The 19,347-nt window shown below is 44.0% G+C and overlaps 1 protein-coding gene across 1 annotated transcript in view; it reads right to left on the reverse strand.

Moving 5' to 3' along the window:
- Window positions 1-251: 251 nt before the first annotated feature.
- CPPED1 (calcineurin like phosphoesterase domain containing 1) overlaps window positions 252-19,347 on the reverse strand; it is a 116,059-nt gene continuing 96,963 nt past the window's right edge. Inside the window, exon 4 of the mRNA XM_032603755.1 lies at window positions 252-727. Coding sequence (XP_032459646.1) covers window positions 498-727 — 230 coding nt within the window. The 3' untranslated portion in view covers window positions 252-497. The remainder of the gene's footprint in view (window positions 728-19,347) is intronic.

A 19,347-nucleotide genomic window follows, 5' to 3' on the forward strand; every position in this document is an offset into this window, starting at 1 on the left:
CACAATTATTTGTTTTGTTAGGAAGGAAAGGAGATGATCTTCGTTTTGCCTAGCATTTGGGGAGTTGTGACCACGGTTTACTATAATCAGATGAATTTTGTTCAAAGAATCATCAGAGATCACACTTGGATATCAGGGTGTGACTGAGATCGACAGGTTGACATTTACCATACGATGCCAGAAAACCATCTGATTCAGAGCAGAGTTGAGAGACACATCATTAGCAGAACTTATTCAATCACCCATGCAGAGAGATTCTAATAATATCATTTATTCTTTCATTCCCAGGCTCCTCCCCTCTCTTTTGCATAGGGAGGGCAGTTCTATTTTAAGTATCATTTATGACAGGGCCTAGCTCTCTGACTGAAGCGCAAGGACATAAACTCACAAATCTGCCTGGTACACTTCTTTATTTCAATATGGGGTTGTGTGCAGCTACTGTTCTTCCAAAATGAAAAAACAGTAGAAGTGAAAAGTGAATAAATCATAATAGGCAATCATTTTTTCTTCAACAAATCCATCAGATCGTCTTCTATTCCCTTCTCACTCAGCTCATCTAAACTGTAGTATCGATGGACGATCTTCTCAGCGGTGACCACCACGACTCGGAGCCCGTGGGTGTCTTTGCCCAGCTGGCATCCGATGGCAGATGATACCACCATGTCGAGGTCCTGGTAGGTGCCCCCGGCATTTCTGTGGTAGTGGCCTGAGAACACAGCTTTGATACCTGCAGGGAAGGGAAAAAACATTAGGGGGCCAAGGATTTCCATTTAGGTAACTTGGGGGTTCCAGTGGTTTCTTCTGTGAAGAACACATATTATTATAGTAAATGCATAATATTATTCAGCATATGATAAATAAGGAGGCAGCATACGTGACATCCACAATCTTTTCGAGGATAACTCATATATATATAATACATTATTAACCTGTTTCTTGTAACTCATACAGGAAAGTACTAGGGGACAAGGAGAGAAGGGAGAAAAGGTGAATGACCTTGGGAGAGATGAAGGAAATATTTTGAGGCCTATATAACAGCCATAGAGTAGAAGGTACATGTCTATGAAAAATAATGTTTATCAGAAATATAGATCAATGGAACAGGATAGAAAGCCCAGAGATAAACCCACACACATATGGTCACCTTATCTTTCATAAAGGCAGCAAGAATATACAATGGAGAAAAGGCAGCCTCTTCAGTAAGTGCTGCTGGGAAAACTGGACAGCTACGTGTAAAAGAATGAAATTAGAACACTCCCTAACACCACACACAAAAATAGACTCAAAATGGATTAAAGACCTAAATGTAAGGCCAGACACTATCAAACTCTTAGAGGAACACATAGGAAGAACACTCAATGACATAAATCACAGCAAGATCCTTTTTGACCCACCTCCTAGAGAAATGGAAATAAAGACAAAAATAAACAAATGGGACCTAATGAAACTTAAAAGCTTTTTGCACAGCAAAGGAAACCATAAACAAGACCAAAAGACAATCCTGAGAATGGGAGAAAATATTTGCAAACGAAGCAACTGACAAAGGATTAATCTCAAAAATATAAAAGCAGCTCAACAGCAAAACAACAAACAACCCAATGCAAAAATGGGCAGAAGACCTTAATAGACATTTCTCCAAAGAAGACATACAGATGGCCAACAAACACATGAAAGGATGCTCAACATCACTAATCATCAGCGAAATGCAAATCAAAACTACAATGAGGTATCACCTCACACCAGTCAGAATGGCCATAATCAAAAATCTAGAAACAATAAATGCTGGAGAGGGTGTGGAGAAAAGGGAACCCTCTTGCACTGTTGGTGGGGATGTAAACTGATACAACCACTATGGAGAACAGTATGGAGGTTCCTTAAAAGACTAAAAATAGAACTACCATATGATCCAGCAATCTCACTGCTGGGCACATACCTGGAGAAAACCATAATTCAAAAAGAGTCATGTACCACAATGTTCATTGCAGCTCTATTTACAATAGTCAGGGCATGGAAGCAACCTAAGTGTCCATCATCAGATGAATGGATAAAAGAAGATGTGGCACATACATACAATGGAATATTACTCAGCCATAAAAAGAAATGAAATTGAGTTATTTGTAGTGAGGCGGATGGACCTAGAGTCTGTCATACAGAGGGAAGTAAGTCAGAAAGAGAAAAACAAATACCGTATGCTAATAAATATATATGGAATCTAAAAAAAAGAAGGTTCTGAAGAACCTAGGGGCAGGACAGCAATGAAGACGCAGACACAGAGAATGGACTTGAGGACACGGGGAGGGGGAAGGGTAAGCTGGGATGAAGTGAGAGAGTGGCATGGACTTATATACACTACCAAATGTAAAATAGATAGCTAGTGGGAAGCAGCCGCATAGCACAGGGAGATCAGCTCGGTGCTTTGTGTCCACCTAGAGGGGTGGGATAGAGAGGGTGGGAGGGAGACGCAAGAGGGAGGAGATATGGGAACGTATGTATACGTATAGCTGATTCACATTGTGATACAGCAGAAATTAACACACCATTGTGAAGCAATTATACTCCAGTAAAGATGTTAAAAAAAATAAATAAAGGAATAGCTGGATGGAAGGAGAAAAAGGTTTGAAATAGGAGAAGGGATAAGGAGGTGGACTTGTCCCTCTCTTTTAAACAGATACTTTTTACTCATTAATTCCTTCATATTTCTCAGGAATCCCTGAGTCCAGGAGCCAAAGATAGGGCCAGTGAAATAAGAAAACGTGAAGACATGTATGCAGCAAGGAGAAGGTACACGTTCCACACCACGAGAGAACAAGCTATTTACAAGCACTCCTCCAAATCTCTATAATTGACACCCAATTCAAATTCCCACTGTTATTCACTGTTCATAGGGTACAGCTTTATTTTGGAAGCTGCCGTGTTCTCATTGTGAAAACGGAGATGGGATTTAATAGGCAACATCTTCTCTGTTTTAAATGTCCTTCTGGTATTTTGCATGTGTAAAGCTGTTCTTACCCCCATCCAGGAGTCCTGACTCTAGGAGAAGCTGTTTTAACTTATCATTGGTTGCTTAGTGTCGCAGAGATCAGCCACCCAGGACTGGACTTGCTGGTTAGCCAACAGGCATCTAAAGGACTTTTGGTGTATCTTATTCATCTTAGGACGTGGAAAGTACACCTCAAAGAATTTTTAAAAGTGTAAATCATATACTATGGTATATGTAATCATTTGTTGTCTAGCATCAAGATTACTGACAGCTATATTAAAATCTTTTTGAAAAAAAATGTTTATGGAGTTCTAGTCAAGATAGCACAGCATGGTCAACATTTAATGTACCTCCTCCTCTCCAAACTTAGATCTATGATGGACAAAATATTTTTAAAAAACCCAAAGGACAGAGATAGCTTCAATACCAAAATAAATAGCTCTATGGACCAGAAAAAAAGCAGGAAGGCAGAGTAATGAGTGGGAGTTGAGCTCTTACAAGATAATCAAGATTGAAAGCACTTTCTCTGAGATGAGGCAATAAAGGCTGGCTCCCGGCTGGAAACAGGGGTGGTGTTAATAATACCTCCGTTTATGGAAGGAGACTGAAGAAAACCACCACTGCCCTGTTCCAGGGTGGTGGTGGGCTGGTACACCCTGGTACAAGCGCTCCAGAAAAAAAAAAAAAGGACCTGATTTGTAATGTTTACTCATTTCCATGGAGTTAACATTCTCACGATGGCCGATTTCAAATGACCAACGTGATGTCACTGAACCAGAGTGGTCAAGAGATGCCCAGGAGCACACCCACCACCACGGAGTGTTCCCAACACACATACGAGAGCTGTACGCAGCCAAAGAGCAGGGGTGAGAATAATACGGAGCAAGATAATTAGAAAATGGTTAAGTGTCGAGTATGAGTATTTATTACCTTTGCGTCTCAATATAATTTACTTAATGAGTTTGTATAATTAAATTCTAACAATGGCTGTTTAACAACCAACTCACACAATTCTCTAACACTTAATCATTGGTTTTCATGTGTTGGTAGGAGCTGTCTCCAGCACAGCACTGGGTGAAGGCTTATAGCAACCCACGGGTCTAGGGAGGAAGGACAGACACAGGTTCAAGTCACGAAACTGAAACACGGTTTCGCAGGATGACTGGAGGGCCAGGACTCTAAAGCACTATCCTGAGGCCTGGTCCCCGATGGGGGCCGAAACCCCTGCACAGGGAGAAGTCGGTCAAGAGGAAAAGTGAGGGAAAAACCACCGCCTCCCCCGCTGCAAATACTCCTTACCCAAACTGAACCTGAAATAAAAAAGTCCACCATCCGTGAAAATTTCATGCTAAGTAGCGGCACGTGGGATCCTCCCAGACCGGGGCACGAACCCGTGTCCCCTGCATCGGCAGGCGGACTCTCAACCACTGCGCCACCAGGGAAGCCCAGTAAGACAGTCTTCAAACTCTTCAATCAGGAATGTGAATTCACTTCAGGGGAAATCAATGATATAAACTGTCTGAGAAATACTTAAAATAAATGTTTAGGATATCAAACGTACTCAATAAAGGACAAATATCCATTAAAAAGAACAAGATGTTGTGAAACGAAACGGGCATGAATTGAATGAGAAGGGTTGGTAATGGAAATTTAGAAATGGTGGACATAAAACCTATGAATTAAAATTTTAAAACAAAACCCTCAATAAATGGGATAAATTCTAGACTAGACACGAATCAGACAGGGAATTAGTGAATGAAAAGGTAGAAATGTGGAGCTGAATCAGAAAACAACACAGACACCCAGACATAAGCAATAAGAATGAGTTCAAAGAACCCAAAGGATGGGTTATTTGGAATTTTCCAGAAAGGAGGAACATATGGGTCTTCAAATGAAAAGTACTAATAGGATAAATAAAAATCAATTTATACTGACATATGCCATGGAAAAATTATGGAGCATCAGAAAGAAAAGTCTTCAAAAGGTATCATGGTGGGACTTCCCTGGTGGTGCAGTGGTTAAGAATCTGCCTGCCAATGCAGGGGACACGGGTTCGAGCCCTGGTCTGGGAAGATCGCACATGCCGCGGAGCAGCTGGGCCCGTGAGCCACAGCTGCTGAGCCTGCGTTCCAGAGCCCACGAGCCACAGCTGCTGAGCACGTGTGCCACAACTGCTGAGGCCCGTGCACCTAGAACCCATGCTCCACAGCAGAAGAAGCCACAGCAATGAGAAGCCCGCGCACTGCAACGAAGACCCAACACAGCCAAAAAAAAAAAAAAGATATCATGGCAAAAGTACTATAAAGGGATGACAATTAGACAGGTAGCAGGCATCTCAGCCATAAAAGAATCAGGGAGTAATACTTTCAAAATGCTGAAGGCAAGTACTTGTGAACCTCAAATTTTGTACCTAGCTAAACCATCATTCAAGTTTAAGGGCAAAACAGATACATGTTTGGACATATAAAGACTAAGAGTTTACCACTTCTCGAAACACTATGCCGAGTTAAAGAAGTCAGATGCAGAAGGCCACATATTGTATGGTTCCATTTGTAAGAAATGTCCCGAATGGGCAAATCCATAGCGAAAGAACGTATATTAGTGGCTGCTGGGTGAAGAGGGGAAAGAGAGAGTGGGAATGACTGTTAATGAGCACAGGGTTTCTTTGCAGAATGGTAAAAATGGTCTGGAATTAGACAGTGGCAATGGTTGCACAGTCCTGTGAATATATTAAAGCCACTGAATTCTGGAGTAAATTGTACGGTATGTGAATTATACAGCTCAATAAAAAAAGGTTGTTTTTTTTTTTTTAAACCCGTATGGGAAGGGGAGGAAGCTAGAATGATCCACGTGGTAATGCATTAGAGTTGGAGACATCAGTATGAACTTGTGTTTACCTTAACGTGTAAACCCTGCTGACATCTGGAAATATATATAGATGTGTATGTACACAGGTTAGTAGAGAGACACACATTTCTTGCTCTGTCAGGTGCAAGTGCCTAGGAGCAAGGACACATGCTAGCAGGGAGCACACGTAGCAGCCACATCTTGGTTTCTACTTCTATTCTCCAACAAAAGGAACTATGGATCCTTGGAGAAATGGGTGCCTGTAAGACTGGGGCAGGAAATGTATTTAAAAAGCCACGAGTCTATACTAATACAAATAACTGACTAAATATATGTGGGGTAAAGAGACAAACATCCCATACAGAAGACTAACAGATAATTTATGTGGAAATTCCTCCTTTAAGGAGGTGGAGTATAACTCCCTACCCCTTAGGTATGGGTTGTGCATAGCGACTTCCTTCAAAGAGTGAAGAATAAAGAGGGGTTTGTTGTTTTTTTTTTTAAAAATAACTTTACAGGGGAGAAACTGACGAACATCAACAGTGATGATATGTTAGGTTGATGGTATGTACCTTGATATGACTGGGATTAAAACAGTAATTGACCTGTGTGGTCTTCCTCCCTTAAACCCATAATTCTGGCATGAAAAAGACATCAGACAGATCCCAATAGACATTCTATAAAATACCTGACCAGTACTTCTCAAAACTGTAAAGGTCGTCAAAAATAAGCAAAGTCTAAGAAATGGTCACAGTCAAGAGGCACCCACACCAATGCAATACTGCTCAGCAGTAAAAAGGAATCAACTATTGACACATGCCACATCTTGAGTGGGCATCAAGGAGATTACGCTGATTTTAAAAAGCCAACTCAAAAGGTTCCATACAGTATGATGCCACTTACATAACATTCTTTTTTTTTTTTTTTTTTTTTTTTTTTTTGCGGTACGCGGGCCTCTCACCGTTGTGGCCTCTCCCGTTGCGGAGCACAGGCTCCGGATGCGCAGGCTCAGCGGCCATGGCTCACGGGCCCAGACGCTCCGCAGCATGTGGGATCTGCCCGGATCGGGGCACGAACCCGTGTCCCCTGCATCGGCAGGCAGACTCTCAACCACTGCGCCACCAGGGAAGCCCCATAACATTCTTAAAGTGACAAAAATTATATAGTTGCTAGGAGTTAGGGACAGGAATGAAGGGGGCTGGGAGTGGGTGTGGCTACAGGAGGGACCCTCATGGTGAGAGAACTGTTCTACATTTGACAATGATTCAAAAAAGGTATGAAGGAAATACGATCAAATTGTTTAACCCTTCTTGTTAGTAGGGTTCTGGGAGACTTTGAACGGAGCTCTGGAGACTACAGCCACTCTCCAGCAGCAAGAACTGAGACCCACCTGCGGGCAGGTGTGGGTCTGCCAGCCCTGGACCATGGCTAGGGATGGAAAGGAAGGTGACCCAGGTTTCCCTACTTAAAACAGCCAAGGGTGGAGAGAAACAGCTACTTCCGTCGACTGTTATTAGGATGCAAACAGATACAACTCATTTCATAGGGTAATTAGGTGCTATTAGGTTCTGACATTTTGCTGTGCGTTCCCCTTGACCCAACACCACCATTTTCATATAAATTTATCCTTCCGAGATACCCAGAGAAGAGCCCACAGATGTAGGTGTGTCTGTGGGGACAAATAAACAGTGCTCACAGAGGCACTGTTTGTAATATTCGTTTATGGGAGACTGGATAAATTATAGTATGCGTATTAAAAAAAAAAAAAAAGAGGTTGATTTACATGTACCGGCACTGAAAGGCACCCAATATATTATTAAGTATGAACAGCAAGATGTAAAAAGAAGTGTTGTGTGATCCTGCCTTTGTAAAATTAAGATAACGCCCATATAAGAGGGTGTGTGCTTGAGTTTGTACCCCCAGCTGAATGGGGGAGAAACAGACACTAAACTCACACAGGTGATTTCACCACCAGGGTGGTGGGGTGGGATTAGCAAGGGCGGGCATCACTTTCTATGTTTTTATTACTATAATGTTTGCAGTGATCATGACCTGCATTGATTTGGCGATCACAAACAAACATCAAGGTGACGTGGACTGGGAAAGAATGATGACAGGAGGGATGGAGGTGCTGCCACACCAGGGCCGGAGCTGTGTGGCTAAAAGCTGCAGCTGGAACCGCTGGGTTGGGTGTATCGCCGTTAAGTTGGGGAAGTGAACAGCTCCTGATCACTCAGGCTGCAGGGCCGTGAAAATGACTGCTTCCTCCACTGCCTTCCTGGGGTTTCCGAGCCTTACGGCCTGTGCCGTCAGACGCCCAAATGGGAGAGTGTGCGACTAGACCCACCTCGGGGAGCTGCTAACGGCCGGTCGGAAAGCACTTAGTATTATTATTTGGTTGTATGCTAAATTATGTTTATGAAATTTGGCTCTTTAGGCCTAATTCATAGTTGCAAAATGTACTATTCTGGAAGGAATGTTTGGCAATTTTGAAAGTTGCTCGCATTAGCCGTAATTAGCTGTGAAAACTCATTTATGTTTAGACTTCACGCCGTTATTTGTTGGCATTCGCAGAGACAGGAGTGTTAACGGGGACTGTGCAAGTGACTGGCAGACCTTTCAGAAGGGGTCTCAGTGGACTGTGGAGAGCTGGGCTTCTCTGCCATCAGCGTGTCCCATCCATTTCCCGTCCCAGGTCCCTGGGGGCTCATCATTTACTGATAATGTCCCAAGTCACAGAAATGTGACCAAATGAGGATTTTTAGATGAGCAAAGAAGCCTAAAGAGGACTAGAAATAAAGATGAAAGAGCTGTCGGCAAGCAGAGCTGTTGTGTTCAGAATCTTCTTGCTTCTGGTAAAAGAGATCCCCACCTCCCCCCTGCCCAGTACAATGAGGAACTTGACATTTCGGAGTCCTGAACAGGAAATCAGGCAATGACCATGTGATAAACTTACAACGGGATGGTCAGGCAGGAGGCTAAAGTCTGTCTCAAAGCAGGGACGTATGAAAGACTCTCCACTCTCCTGGGTTCTGGTGCAGAGTTCAAGGCTCTGAGATATTCCCAGTTGGCACAGGGAAAAGCAAAACACAGGGATGAGACTCAGGTGGGAAGTGAGGGAGCCTCTTCTTGGGTTGGAACCGGACCCAGGAGCCTGGTATTTGGTAGTGGGAGTTTCTACTTCCCACCTCCTGGGAAGTCCAGGAGTTCTGAACCCCAAAAATGTCTCCTGATTCTGTCCCAAAGAAGGGCAAACACTGAGGCAGAGTGAGTCGAGGGCAGCAGCAGCAGCAGGACCCTAAGAATTTTTTATTCATTTATTTTTGCAGTACGCGGGCCTCTCACTGCTGTGGCCTCTCCCGTTGCGGAGCACGGGCTCCGGACGCGCAGGCTCAGCGGCCATGGCTCACGGGCCCAGCCACTCCGCGGCATGTGGGATCCTCCCGGCCTGGGGCACGAACCCGTGTCCCCTGCATCGGCAGGCGGACTCTCAACCACTGCGCCACCAGGGAAGCCCCCTGAGGACTTTTTAATCCACCATCTCCTGAATCCTCCCAATAGAACTTTGTCCTAGGGACACAGGAGTCATCTCCATTTTACAGATGAGAAGACTAGGCACGGAGAAGTTAAGGAACCAAGGCAAAGTTACTCAGTTAGAAATCAGGGCAGCCAGGATCAGAACCATGGTACTCGGATGTAAGAGCTCAGGTTCTTGCAGACTCAGGTTCTGTCCTTTGGGACCTTGGGCAGGTTACTGACCTTTGTGAACCTCGACTTCCTCATTTGTAAGACAATAATAATACCTGTCTCACGGGTGGCAGAGAGGTTTGGATGACAGCTCGGATGCTGGCAACGTGTGCCCAGTAAACAGCAGGTGCTCATCATGCCCCGAGGCTCCCCTGCTGGAGTGGGACGCAGACATGACCAGCTGGCCTTGCAACGTTCAGGCCCTGCCACCAGGACTTGCAAGAAGTTTTACTTATGTTGGTTTTCTACTAGCTTTTTAAAAAATAATTAATTACATTTTTGGCTCTGTTGGGTCTTCGTTGCTGCGCGTGGGTTTTCTCTAGTTGCGGCGCGCGGGGGCTACTCTTCGTTGCGGTGCGCGGGCTCCTCACTGCGGTGGCTTCTCTTGTTGTGGAGCACGGGCTCTAGGCACACGGGCTTCAGTAGTTGTGACACGTGGACTCAGTAGTTGTGGCTTGCCGACTCGGTAGTTGTGGCTCACAGCCTCTAGAGCACAGGCTCAGTAGCTGTGGCGCACAGGCTTAGTTGCTCCGCGGCACGTGGGCTCTTCCCGGACCAGGGCTCGAACCCGTGTCCCCTGCATTGGCAGGCGGATTCTTAACCACTGCGCCACAAGGGAAGTCCTCTACTTGGGGACGCATTGATTCACAACTCGATAGCGGTAGAGAATATATTAATAAATCATGGTTTTCCTGACGGGGGATTGATTTTAGTGGTGTTTAGTGGTGTTTTTAAGAGTTGTGCAGAATTTCCATTCGGACTGTTCATCAGTCATCTGTGGCCGACATGCCTCTATGGTGCCTTAATTGAGTATCACGTATAGATTGTTTTTAAATTATGAACTGCTGTAAGGAGGTGACAAGCATCTCCTTAAATTACCACCAGGAAAATCCGCAGCAGAGACAGCCCCTGCATCAAGAGGACGCCCTCCGTGGCATTAGCTTCATATTTATTTCTCCATGGTATCAAGTCATAAAGATGCTATAAAAGCAATTTTTAAGCTGCCCTGATTCAAATTCATTTCAAATCAATCAGAGGATTGGGATACAATCTCCATATAACTTAATACTCTAATATCAGAAATGTGCCTCAAATCAACCAGGAAATCGGGATGCACGCCGGTACAATTTGGGGCTTAAAAACTAATGTCCTTAATGTCTTTAGTGTTACTTAGGCTTGGAAAGTGTGAGCAGATTCTAACTGGGCAGTTTTTTCTTTTATCCTGCCTGAGTATACACTTATGAAAATGCTTGGCATCTTTACATTGCCAGCTGTAACAGTGAAACTTGTGTCACAAATCATTAGTCACACTCAATTTATTCTGTCTCAGTGGTAAGGAAAAATATGGGACTCATAAAAGAGAAAAAGAAAAGGAAAATTTTAAAAAGGAAAAGGTTGGTGTGAACACACAGAAAGCAGGCATAAATAATCTCTCCTGCAGGTAAGGAATTTCCTCAGCAGGCAGCCAAGAGGCAGGCCTGGAGACGGTGATCCCTGCTGGCGGCCAGTGGCCTGGGATGGCTGTGAGGCAAAGGGGGAGAAGCAGATGTTTCTTAGGCAGGGCTGGAACGTCAGCTGCCGATCCAACATCGGGGTTAAGGCCCACCTGACTCATTCAGTATGACATTCTTCATATTAAATTACGATTTTGAGTTGCCAATTTGGGAGTTATAGATTCCAGTATAATCACGCTCAGAATTTTACTGGCAGGTATCTTTCCAGATGCCTAAGTGTCCACGGCCCGTGGCTGCCAGAGACTGTGGAGAAAGGCAACGGCCTGCTCCCCGTTCTTCGGCTGAGGCAGGATGCTGTTTCTTCAGCCAATTCGAGGCAATAAACATTTGCAGAGCTCCCTCCCGATGCCAGGTGTTGGTGGAGCCTAGCAGGGCACCCAGATCAACCATTCCTAGCAATCAAGAGCTTAAAGTCTACAGCTGGGTAGTACTGTAAAGTGCTTTCATAATAAAATGCAGAAAGTAAAAATAACACGGTTTAGCGGTGTTTTATTTACAGAATATCTGCTCTGAGCTGAGCACTTTGCACGTGCATCATCTCAGGTCAGCCTCATAAGGACCCCCACGAGGAAGATACTGTCCCCTTTTACAGATGATGGGATCAGGCACAGAGAGGTTAAGTAACTTGTCCAGGGTCACACAGCTAGGATTTGTTACCTAGATCAGACTGACTCAGAAGTAGATGCTCTGTCTACCACCCTGGAGGTCCAAAGTGCCACGGATCACAGATGATGCTGGGGCCCAGTAAGAAGGCTTCCTGGAGAGGGTGGCTTCGACCTAAACACACCCTCAGCTTCTTCCAGTTCTTTGCTTGTGCCTGACCTGGGACTTGAAGGGAGGTCATGATTAGGGTAGTAATAATAACAAGCAGCAGCAGCAGCAGCAGCAGCAGCATTACTTATATGGAGTGTGCACTATCTGCCGGACATTGTTCTGAGCTACTTTACATGTTTTTTTTTTTTTTTTTTTTTGCGGTACACGGGCCTCTCTCACTATTGTGGCCTCTCCTGGAGGCCACAGGCTCCGGACGTGCAGGTTCAGCGGCCATGGTTCACGGGCCCAGCCGCTCCGTGGCATGTGGGATCTTCCCGGACCGGGACACGAACCTGTGTCCCCTGCATCGGCAGGCGGACTCTCAACCACTGCGCCACCAGGGAAGCCCCATGGACCTCCTTTTGAGGATCACCTGTAACTTAATTGACCCGGGGTCTGCCAACCTTTTCCTTAAAGGGCCAGATAGTAAATATTTTAGGCTCTTCAGTCTCTGTCGCAACTACTCAACTCTGCCTTCCTTTGTGACATGGAAGCAGCCGTAGAAAGTGTGTGAACACGTGTGTGATCCAATAAAACTTTATTTACAAAACTAGAAGGAGGGCCGCCCCCAGTAATGGGGGAAAAGTATACCAACTCAAAAAATACATTTGGGTGATCAAAGGTCAGTCACGATTTCTTGATTCTTCAAAAACTGGAAGCTTCTGTGCTTCTCCCAGATAAAGTAAACAACAAAGGACAAAGTAATTTGTAGTTTAGTTTATAAAAATATGGATGCCATTCCAACCAGAAGACACCAGCATATTTGCCCAAAAGAGAACACTGATTTAAAGAACACAAAACTGGTCAATTATTCTATAAACAGGAGCACTTGTCCTGACGGTCAGAGACTTCTGTATCTACCTTAAACTAAGAGTGTTCACATCCTTCCATCTAAAAAAGTAATCCAGACCTGAAATATGGAAAAAATTGTTTGCTGACAATTTTTGCTTGAAATTAAGCAGCTAATGGACTTACAGAGTAAACAAATGTACCAATAAGGGAAACTATAAAATTTAACCAGCATACATTTTATACTCAATAAATATAAATATATGCTGTTGAATTAACCTCCTAGTTGTCTCTCACATAGACAACATGATGTGGAAAGAGCTCTGAGGTGGCACTGGTCAAAAAGAAGTGTAATGTGAGCCTCACCTGTAATTTTTGAATTTCCTAGCAACTCCATTAAAAAAAGTAAAAAAATAACAGGTGAAATTAATTTTAGTTATGTATTTTATTTAACCCAATGTATCTAAAATATTATCATTTCAACATCTATTCAGTATATAAAATATTACTAATTTTACATCCTTACTTCCACATTAAGTTCTTGAAAATTCAGTGTGTGTTTTACACTTAGAGCCCATCTCAAGTTCTTGAAAATTCACTGTGCATTTTACACTTAGAGCCTATATTGAACAGTGTGGGGCAGATGTGGAAATCCAATTCCAGCATTGGTACTTTTTAACTGAATGGCCTTAGTTTCATCATCTATAAAATGGGGATAATAACAGCTACTCTGCAAAGCTGCTATTGTGAGAAACAGCTCTGCTGTGCCTGGCACACAGTAGGCACCAAATGAATGAAAGCCATTTTTATATTAATTAATTAAAGCACTGAATATTTCTTTAATAGAAGTTCTTAATTATGAATATCATACAACAAGGCACAAATCCAACAAGGCACTTTTGCAGAGCAAAAATGATAACTACACCACATATACAAGTAGACAGAAAAGGCTGGCTCCAGGGTCATCAGTTTCCAAAGTTTACAAGGAGGTTGAACTGCTGGGTCAAAACACACCTCCCCCTTTTGGGTACAGCTTAAGGTATAACTGAAGAACCATAAACTGTGCATATTGGATCAGTTTTAACATATGTACACTCCTGGAAACCATCACCAAGATCAAGGTCATGAATGCACCCATCACTGCCAGTTTCCTGATGCTCCTCTGGAGTCACTCCCTCCCTCCATCCCTGTCCCAGGCAACCACCAACTTGATTTTTGTTCCTATAGATTAATTTGGATTTTATATAAATGTAATCGCACAGTATGCACCTTTTGGGGGGGGTGGTTCTGGTGTCTTTCATCCAGCATACTTTTTAAAGATTTCATGAAAGAATCATGGAAGCATTAATTTTGAAAGATTCATCCATGTATCAACAGTTCATTTTTTCATTGCTGAGAACTATTCCATTGTATAGATATCCCATAATTTGTTTACCCATTCAACTGTTGATGGACACTGGAAGTTGTTTCCAGAACTGCCTCAGCACTTTTGATGAAAACTGATTAACCATATAAATTTGGGTCTATTTCTGAACTCTCTTTTCTGTTGCACTGATCCATTTATCTTTTAATACCAAATGCCTAACAGTCTTGAGCACTGTAGGTTCATAGTTAATCTTGAAATCAGATAGGATAGGTCTTTCAACTTTGTTCTTTTTCAAAACTGTTCTTCTATTATAGGTACTTTGCATTTCCATAGAAATTTTAGAATCAGCTTGTGGATTTCTACCCAAAATAAAACTGCAGGAATTCTGATTGGTATTATGTTGACTCTATAGATCAACTTGGGGAAAATGCCGTATTAACAAGTCTTCTGATCCATGAACGTGGTCCATCTTTTCATTTACTTAGGTCTTTAATTACTCTCTGTAATGTTTTATAATTTTTAGGGTAGAGAACTTAAGATATTTTTTGTTATTCCTAGGCATTTTATGGTTTTTGGTGCTACTGTAAATTGAATTATTTTTACAATTTCACTTGACAATTGTTTGCTGCTAGTATATATTGTACATAATTGTATTAAGAATACAACTGATTTTTGTCTATTAAGTTTATATCTGGGGACCTTGTTAAATTCATTTTTTAGTTCTAGAGATTGTTTTGTAGATTCCTACGATATTCTAAGTAAACAATCATATCATCTGCAATGATATGATATGACAGCTTTACTTCTTCTTTTGAACCTTACGCTTTTTCTTGCTTTTTGTAATGGCTGGAACCTCCAATAAGATGTAAAACAGGAGTCCTGATCTTAGGGGAATCATTTAGTCTTTCATATTCCCATAGTTTCGGCTTTTGAAATAACTGTCAAATGATCCTTCAGAAAATGAACCGATTAAAATTCCCACCAAGGGTGTGAGAGTTTGGTCACCGAGATTCCATTCCCTGCTTGATCTTTCGAGGAAGAGCCTTGAAGAGGCTAAAAAGGGACCCTGCCCAGGACAACATACGTTTCTGTTTACCCAGAACTTCTGAGTAACTGCTGCTGTTATTCTATTATGCTGGGTAATCCCTTTCATTTCACTCTTAACGAAGCCCATTCACACGATTTACTCTGCAGGACTCTAATGGCATCCCCACTAGGCTCCTTCACAGGCTGGTGTGTCCGTCCGCCAGTTGCTGGGCAGGTTGGCTGCTAATGGCTCACAGCTGCCCTTCTCTGGAGACCCGAATGACTGAACCAAAGCCACGGCACGCAAGTGGTGACCTCCCCTTGAGGGCTGAGGGTGGGGGAGCGGCACAGCCCACGACGGAACAACAGGAGCGTGCAAAAGGCCAGCCCCCAAACCATACATCGTATGACTCCATTTACACGACATGTCCAGAACCGGCACATCTACAGAGGCAGAAAGCAGATTTCTAGGGCAGGGAGGGAGGAAGGGGTTGGGGAGGAAATGGGGCAGTGACCGCTAATGGGATAGGATTTCTTTATAGGGTCATGAAAATGTTTTAAGGTTGACTCTGGTGGTGGATGCATAGCTTTGTGGATATACTAAAGACCACTGACTGGACATCTTAAATAAGTGAATTGTATGTTAATGGTATGGTATGTCAATAGAGCTGTCATGAAAAAATAAAAGGAAAAAAGGGAAGAATGACTATAATAGTATTAGCTATCATTTGCTGAAGATCTACTACAGGCCAAGCACCAGGAACAAGACCCATTATATGCATTAATTTGAACTCTTCGACATTCTCAAAGTACATTACCGTATATGGGGGATGGGGGAGTCCCCACCACCACCACTCAAGGTGGGACCACCTCTGGTGAGATCCCTGCTCTGGAGCTCCCACTGGATCAGGCTGAAGTCTGACTCCAGCTGAGCACATATCCTTCTTAGCTCTGTCGCCTGCCCTGTCCCGTTGTTACTTCCTTGTTCCCTCACATGTCCTCCAATCCCAGTCTCAGGCTCTGCCTCCAGAGACCCCGACCTAAGAGAGTTACTTCGTGTGGACCCCTTGCCATCACTATGGCTCTATTTGTGAGGCTCAAGGGCTCACCAGCCACCTGGCTTCTCCCATAGTCCCACCCACTTTAAAAATGACAGACTTTCTATTAGAGCCTCAGCTTGCTCTCTTCAGTGGTTTTAAATTTTCCATTTCACTAGTTATCTTTGTTTTTCTGCTTTCAAAAGTAATGCATGCCTGGGCTTCCCTGGTGGCGCAGTGGTTGAGAATCTGCCTGCTAATGCAGGGGACACGGGTTCGAGCCCTGGTCTGGGAGGATCCCACATGCCGCAGAACAACTAGGCCCATGAGCCACAACTACTGAGCCTGCGCATCTGGAGCCTGTGCTCCACAACAAGAGAGGCCGCGATAGTGAGAGGCCCGCACACCGCGATGAAGAGTGGCCCCAGCTTGCCACAACTAGAGAAAGCCCTCGTACAGAAACGAAGACCCAACATAGCAAAAATAAATAAATTAATTAAAAGTAATGCATGCCTTAGGAGAGCAGTTGAATAAACTGTGGTACACTCACAGTTGTAAACAAACAAACCGAGGAAGATATCCATAAACTGATACTGAATGATTGCAAAGAAAAATGTGAATAATGTACAGGAAAGCATATATAGGAGCCTACCTTTTGTGTAAGGAAGGGAAAATAAAACACACATTGATGCATGCAACGTACCCTCAAATAGATCAGAAAAATATACTTGCAATATCTATTGCAAACAATAAAAAAATCAAGCAATTGGGGTAAAATGCCAGATAAATCCGGGTAAAGGGTATATAGGTGTTCTTTTTACTTGCAACTTCTCTGTAAGTTTGAAAATATTTCTGGACAAAAAGGTTTTTTCTCAAAAAACAAGGCATGCTTGCTAAAAATAAAATCAAATATTATAAAAATACAAGGCACTTTAAAAAAGGAGGAGGGAAATCTCTTGAAATCTCTCTTTCCATTTTAGGAGTTCCGTGTGTCTTGTCCAGATAATTTGAATGGCTGTACTAACAAAAAACAGATGTAAGATATAGGTCTATAGAAATACACACATACACAAATACATATAATTTCACAAAAATGGGAGATGCTATCTGTGAATTTGATCCTTGCTTTTATTCACTCAACAATCTGTCTTTTAATTGTTCCCCTCAGGACATACGGCTCTATCTCAGAGCTGCCGTATAAAACCCTGAAAACTGTATCTGCAGTGTGTACAATCTAGGCTGTCAGATGATCATTCTATACTTTAAACTGGGAGGTCGGGACATTCAGAGCCTTCCGGCCCTCCAGGGACTGTTCAGGTACTTGGGGACACTCAGTGCAGCTTCTCAGAGAGCCTCGGGGGCCCTGGGTCAGTGACCCCGCAGGGAGGAAGGTGCCCATTTGCCCAGCCCCAATGGCCAGCTCTCCAGGGAGGGGCCCATCCATTCCTGTTTGCTGCAGGATCAAGAGCGCAAGGAAAGACTCTCTCAGGTTAAAAAGCACCCAAGCCAGGCAGCCCCGCCTCTGTACCACTCGACCTGGGGTAGGGGTTTGGGGGGCTAGCTGCTGTGGGAGTTGAACCCCAATCTTCTGAAGGGCATGAGCGGCCACAGAAGGCTGGAGATGACTTCACTGCCAGGGGCTCAGGTGCTCCCGGGCTGGGCCTCCACTGGAAGCCTGCGTGGGGTTCATGCCACCCTTTCTTTTGTGGGTGCTATGCAACACACAACCATCTGGCCACCTCAGGCATTTGCTCAGATGTCTGGTCCACATGCTGCGTGAAGCATCTGGCTTGTCCTGAGGATTCATAGCCTCCTCTTGGGATTTCTCCTCTCTCTCTTTTTTTGTTTTGCTTGGGTTGAAAGTAATGGCCCAGCTATTGAAATGACCCTTCACCCGAGGCCAAGAGATTTCTTTTCTCTATAGAGTAGGAGCTGGTGTTAGGCGAAGAGATTTCTTTTGTTTTAAATTTTCTCCCCAGTTTCGTCTCCTAAAAAATAGCCATGTAAATTCCACTTTTACCTCCCCTAGATAATCATCAACAAAATGATACTCTTCCCTTCCCAAGGCTCCTACAAGAAGGTGGGAGGGTGGGGGGATGAAACCACAATTCTCAGTGGCAGAGAAGCAGCTCAGAGAACACCGAGGGGCTGTGCATTTCCAGCTCAATCAGGAAGGGAGTGGTTTTGCTGAAAAAGTTCCCAAGAAGAGAGGGTGGAGAGAGATCCACTGATCCGTCATCATGCCCACACGGGAGGCGGTGGGGAGGGCCCCGCTCCTGTTTGTCACACGCATCTCCACCTTCACCACCACACCCCCTCACGGATGTCAAGGCCTGCACTCCCGCCTTGGGAGAACGTGAGCTCCCAGTCCCGGGCACAGAGCGGTGCTGCTGGGACATAATTCCGCTCGGGGGCTGGAGATGCCTGGCTGCCCTCATGCGTGCAAAGCCTCCAGAGTCTGCAGTGAAGCATCGCTTCTCCACCTGGAGTTGAGGATTAATTATGCTCCTACCACCTTCAGACTCACTCCCCTTTATTCTTCTTCTACATGGGAAGTATGAACAACTTTTTAATTTTCCCCTTTCCTGATGACCTGGAAATTCAAAACCTGTGTGTAGTATGCAAGAGGAGAGCTGTATTTTCTTAATATTAATATTTGGTGGCTAGAAAAGCAGTGGCAGCTTGGGGCAGGGGCTCAGGAGATGAAGGCTTGAACCCCAGCCTGCCACTGCCAAGCTGTGAGCGTGGCATGTGCGTCCACCTCTCTGAGCCTCGGTTTCCCCCACTTGGAAGGTAGGACTAATGCCAACCACCCCCAGGTTCAGAGCTGTGCCCAAGGTCACACGGCAGGAAGCTGCATGTGACGTACTCAGGCGACGCTCAATAATTATACCTTCCTCTCATCCTTCTCTAAGATTCTGATCAGAAGATCTTTTTTTTCATTTGCACAAATTACATCTTTTTCGCTATTCACAATTTCCTCTTTATTTTTAAAAGAAGATGGCAGGCTTGTGTGTGAGCTGGAGCGTGGGGCACACAGTAAGGTTTCAATCCAGAATGGACAATTTTCTAGATTTCCATTACCCAGTTTCCATGCCCTATCTTAAACACAGCTGTCAGGACAAGAGGCTCATTAAAAAAGATTGTTTTGACTGACGGCATGCTCATGTATCAAATTGGAAATCCGTCCAAAAATACTGGAGGGAGGTAGACAGAGGTGGCAGCAAG

Source organism: Phocoena sinus, chromosome 15 (genome assembly GCF_008692025.1).
Source record: "Phocoena sinus isolate mPhoSin1 chromosome 15, mPhoSin1.pri, whole genome shotgun sequence".
Classification (NCBI taxonomy): Eukaryota; Metazoa; Chordata; class Mammalia; order Artiodactyla; family Phocoenidae; genus Phocoena; species Phocoena sinus.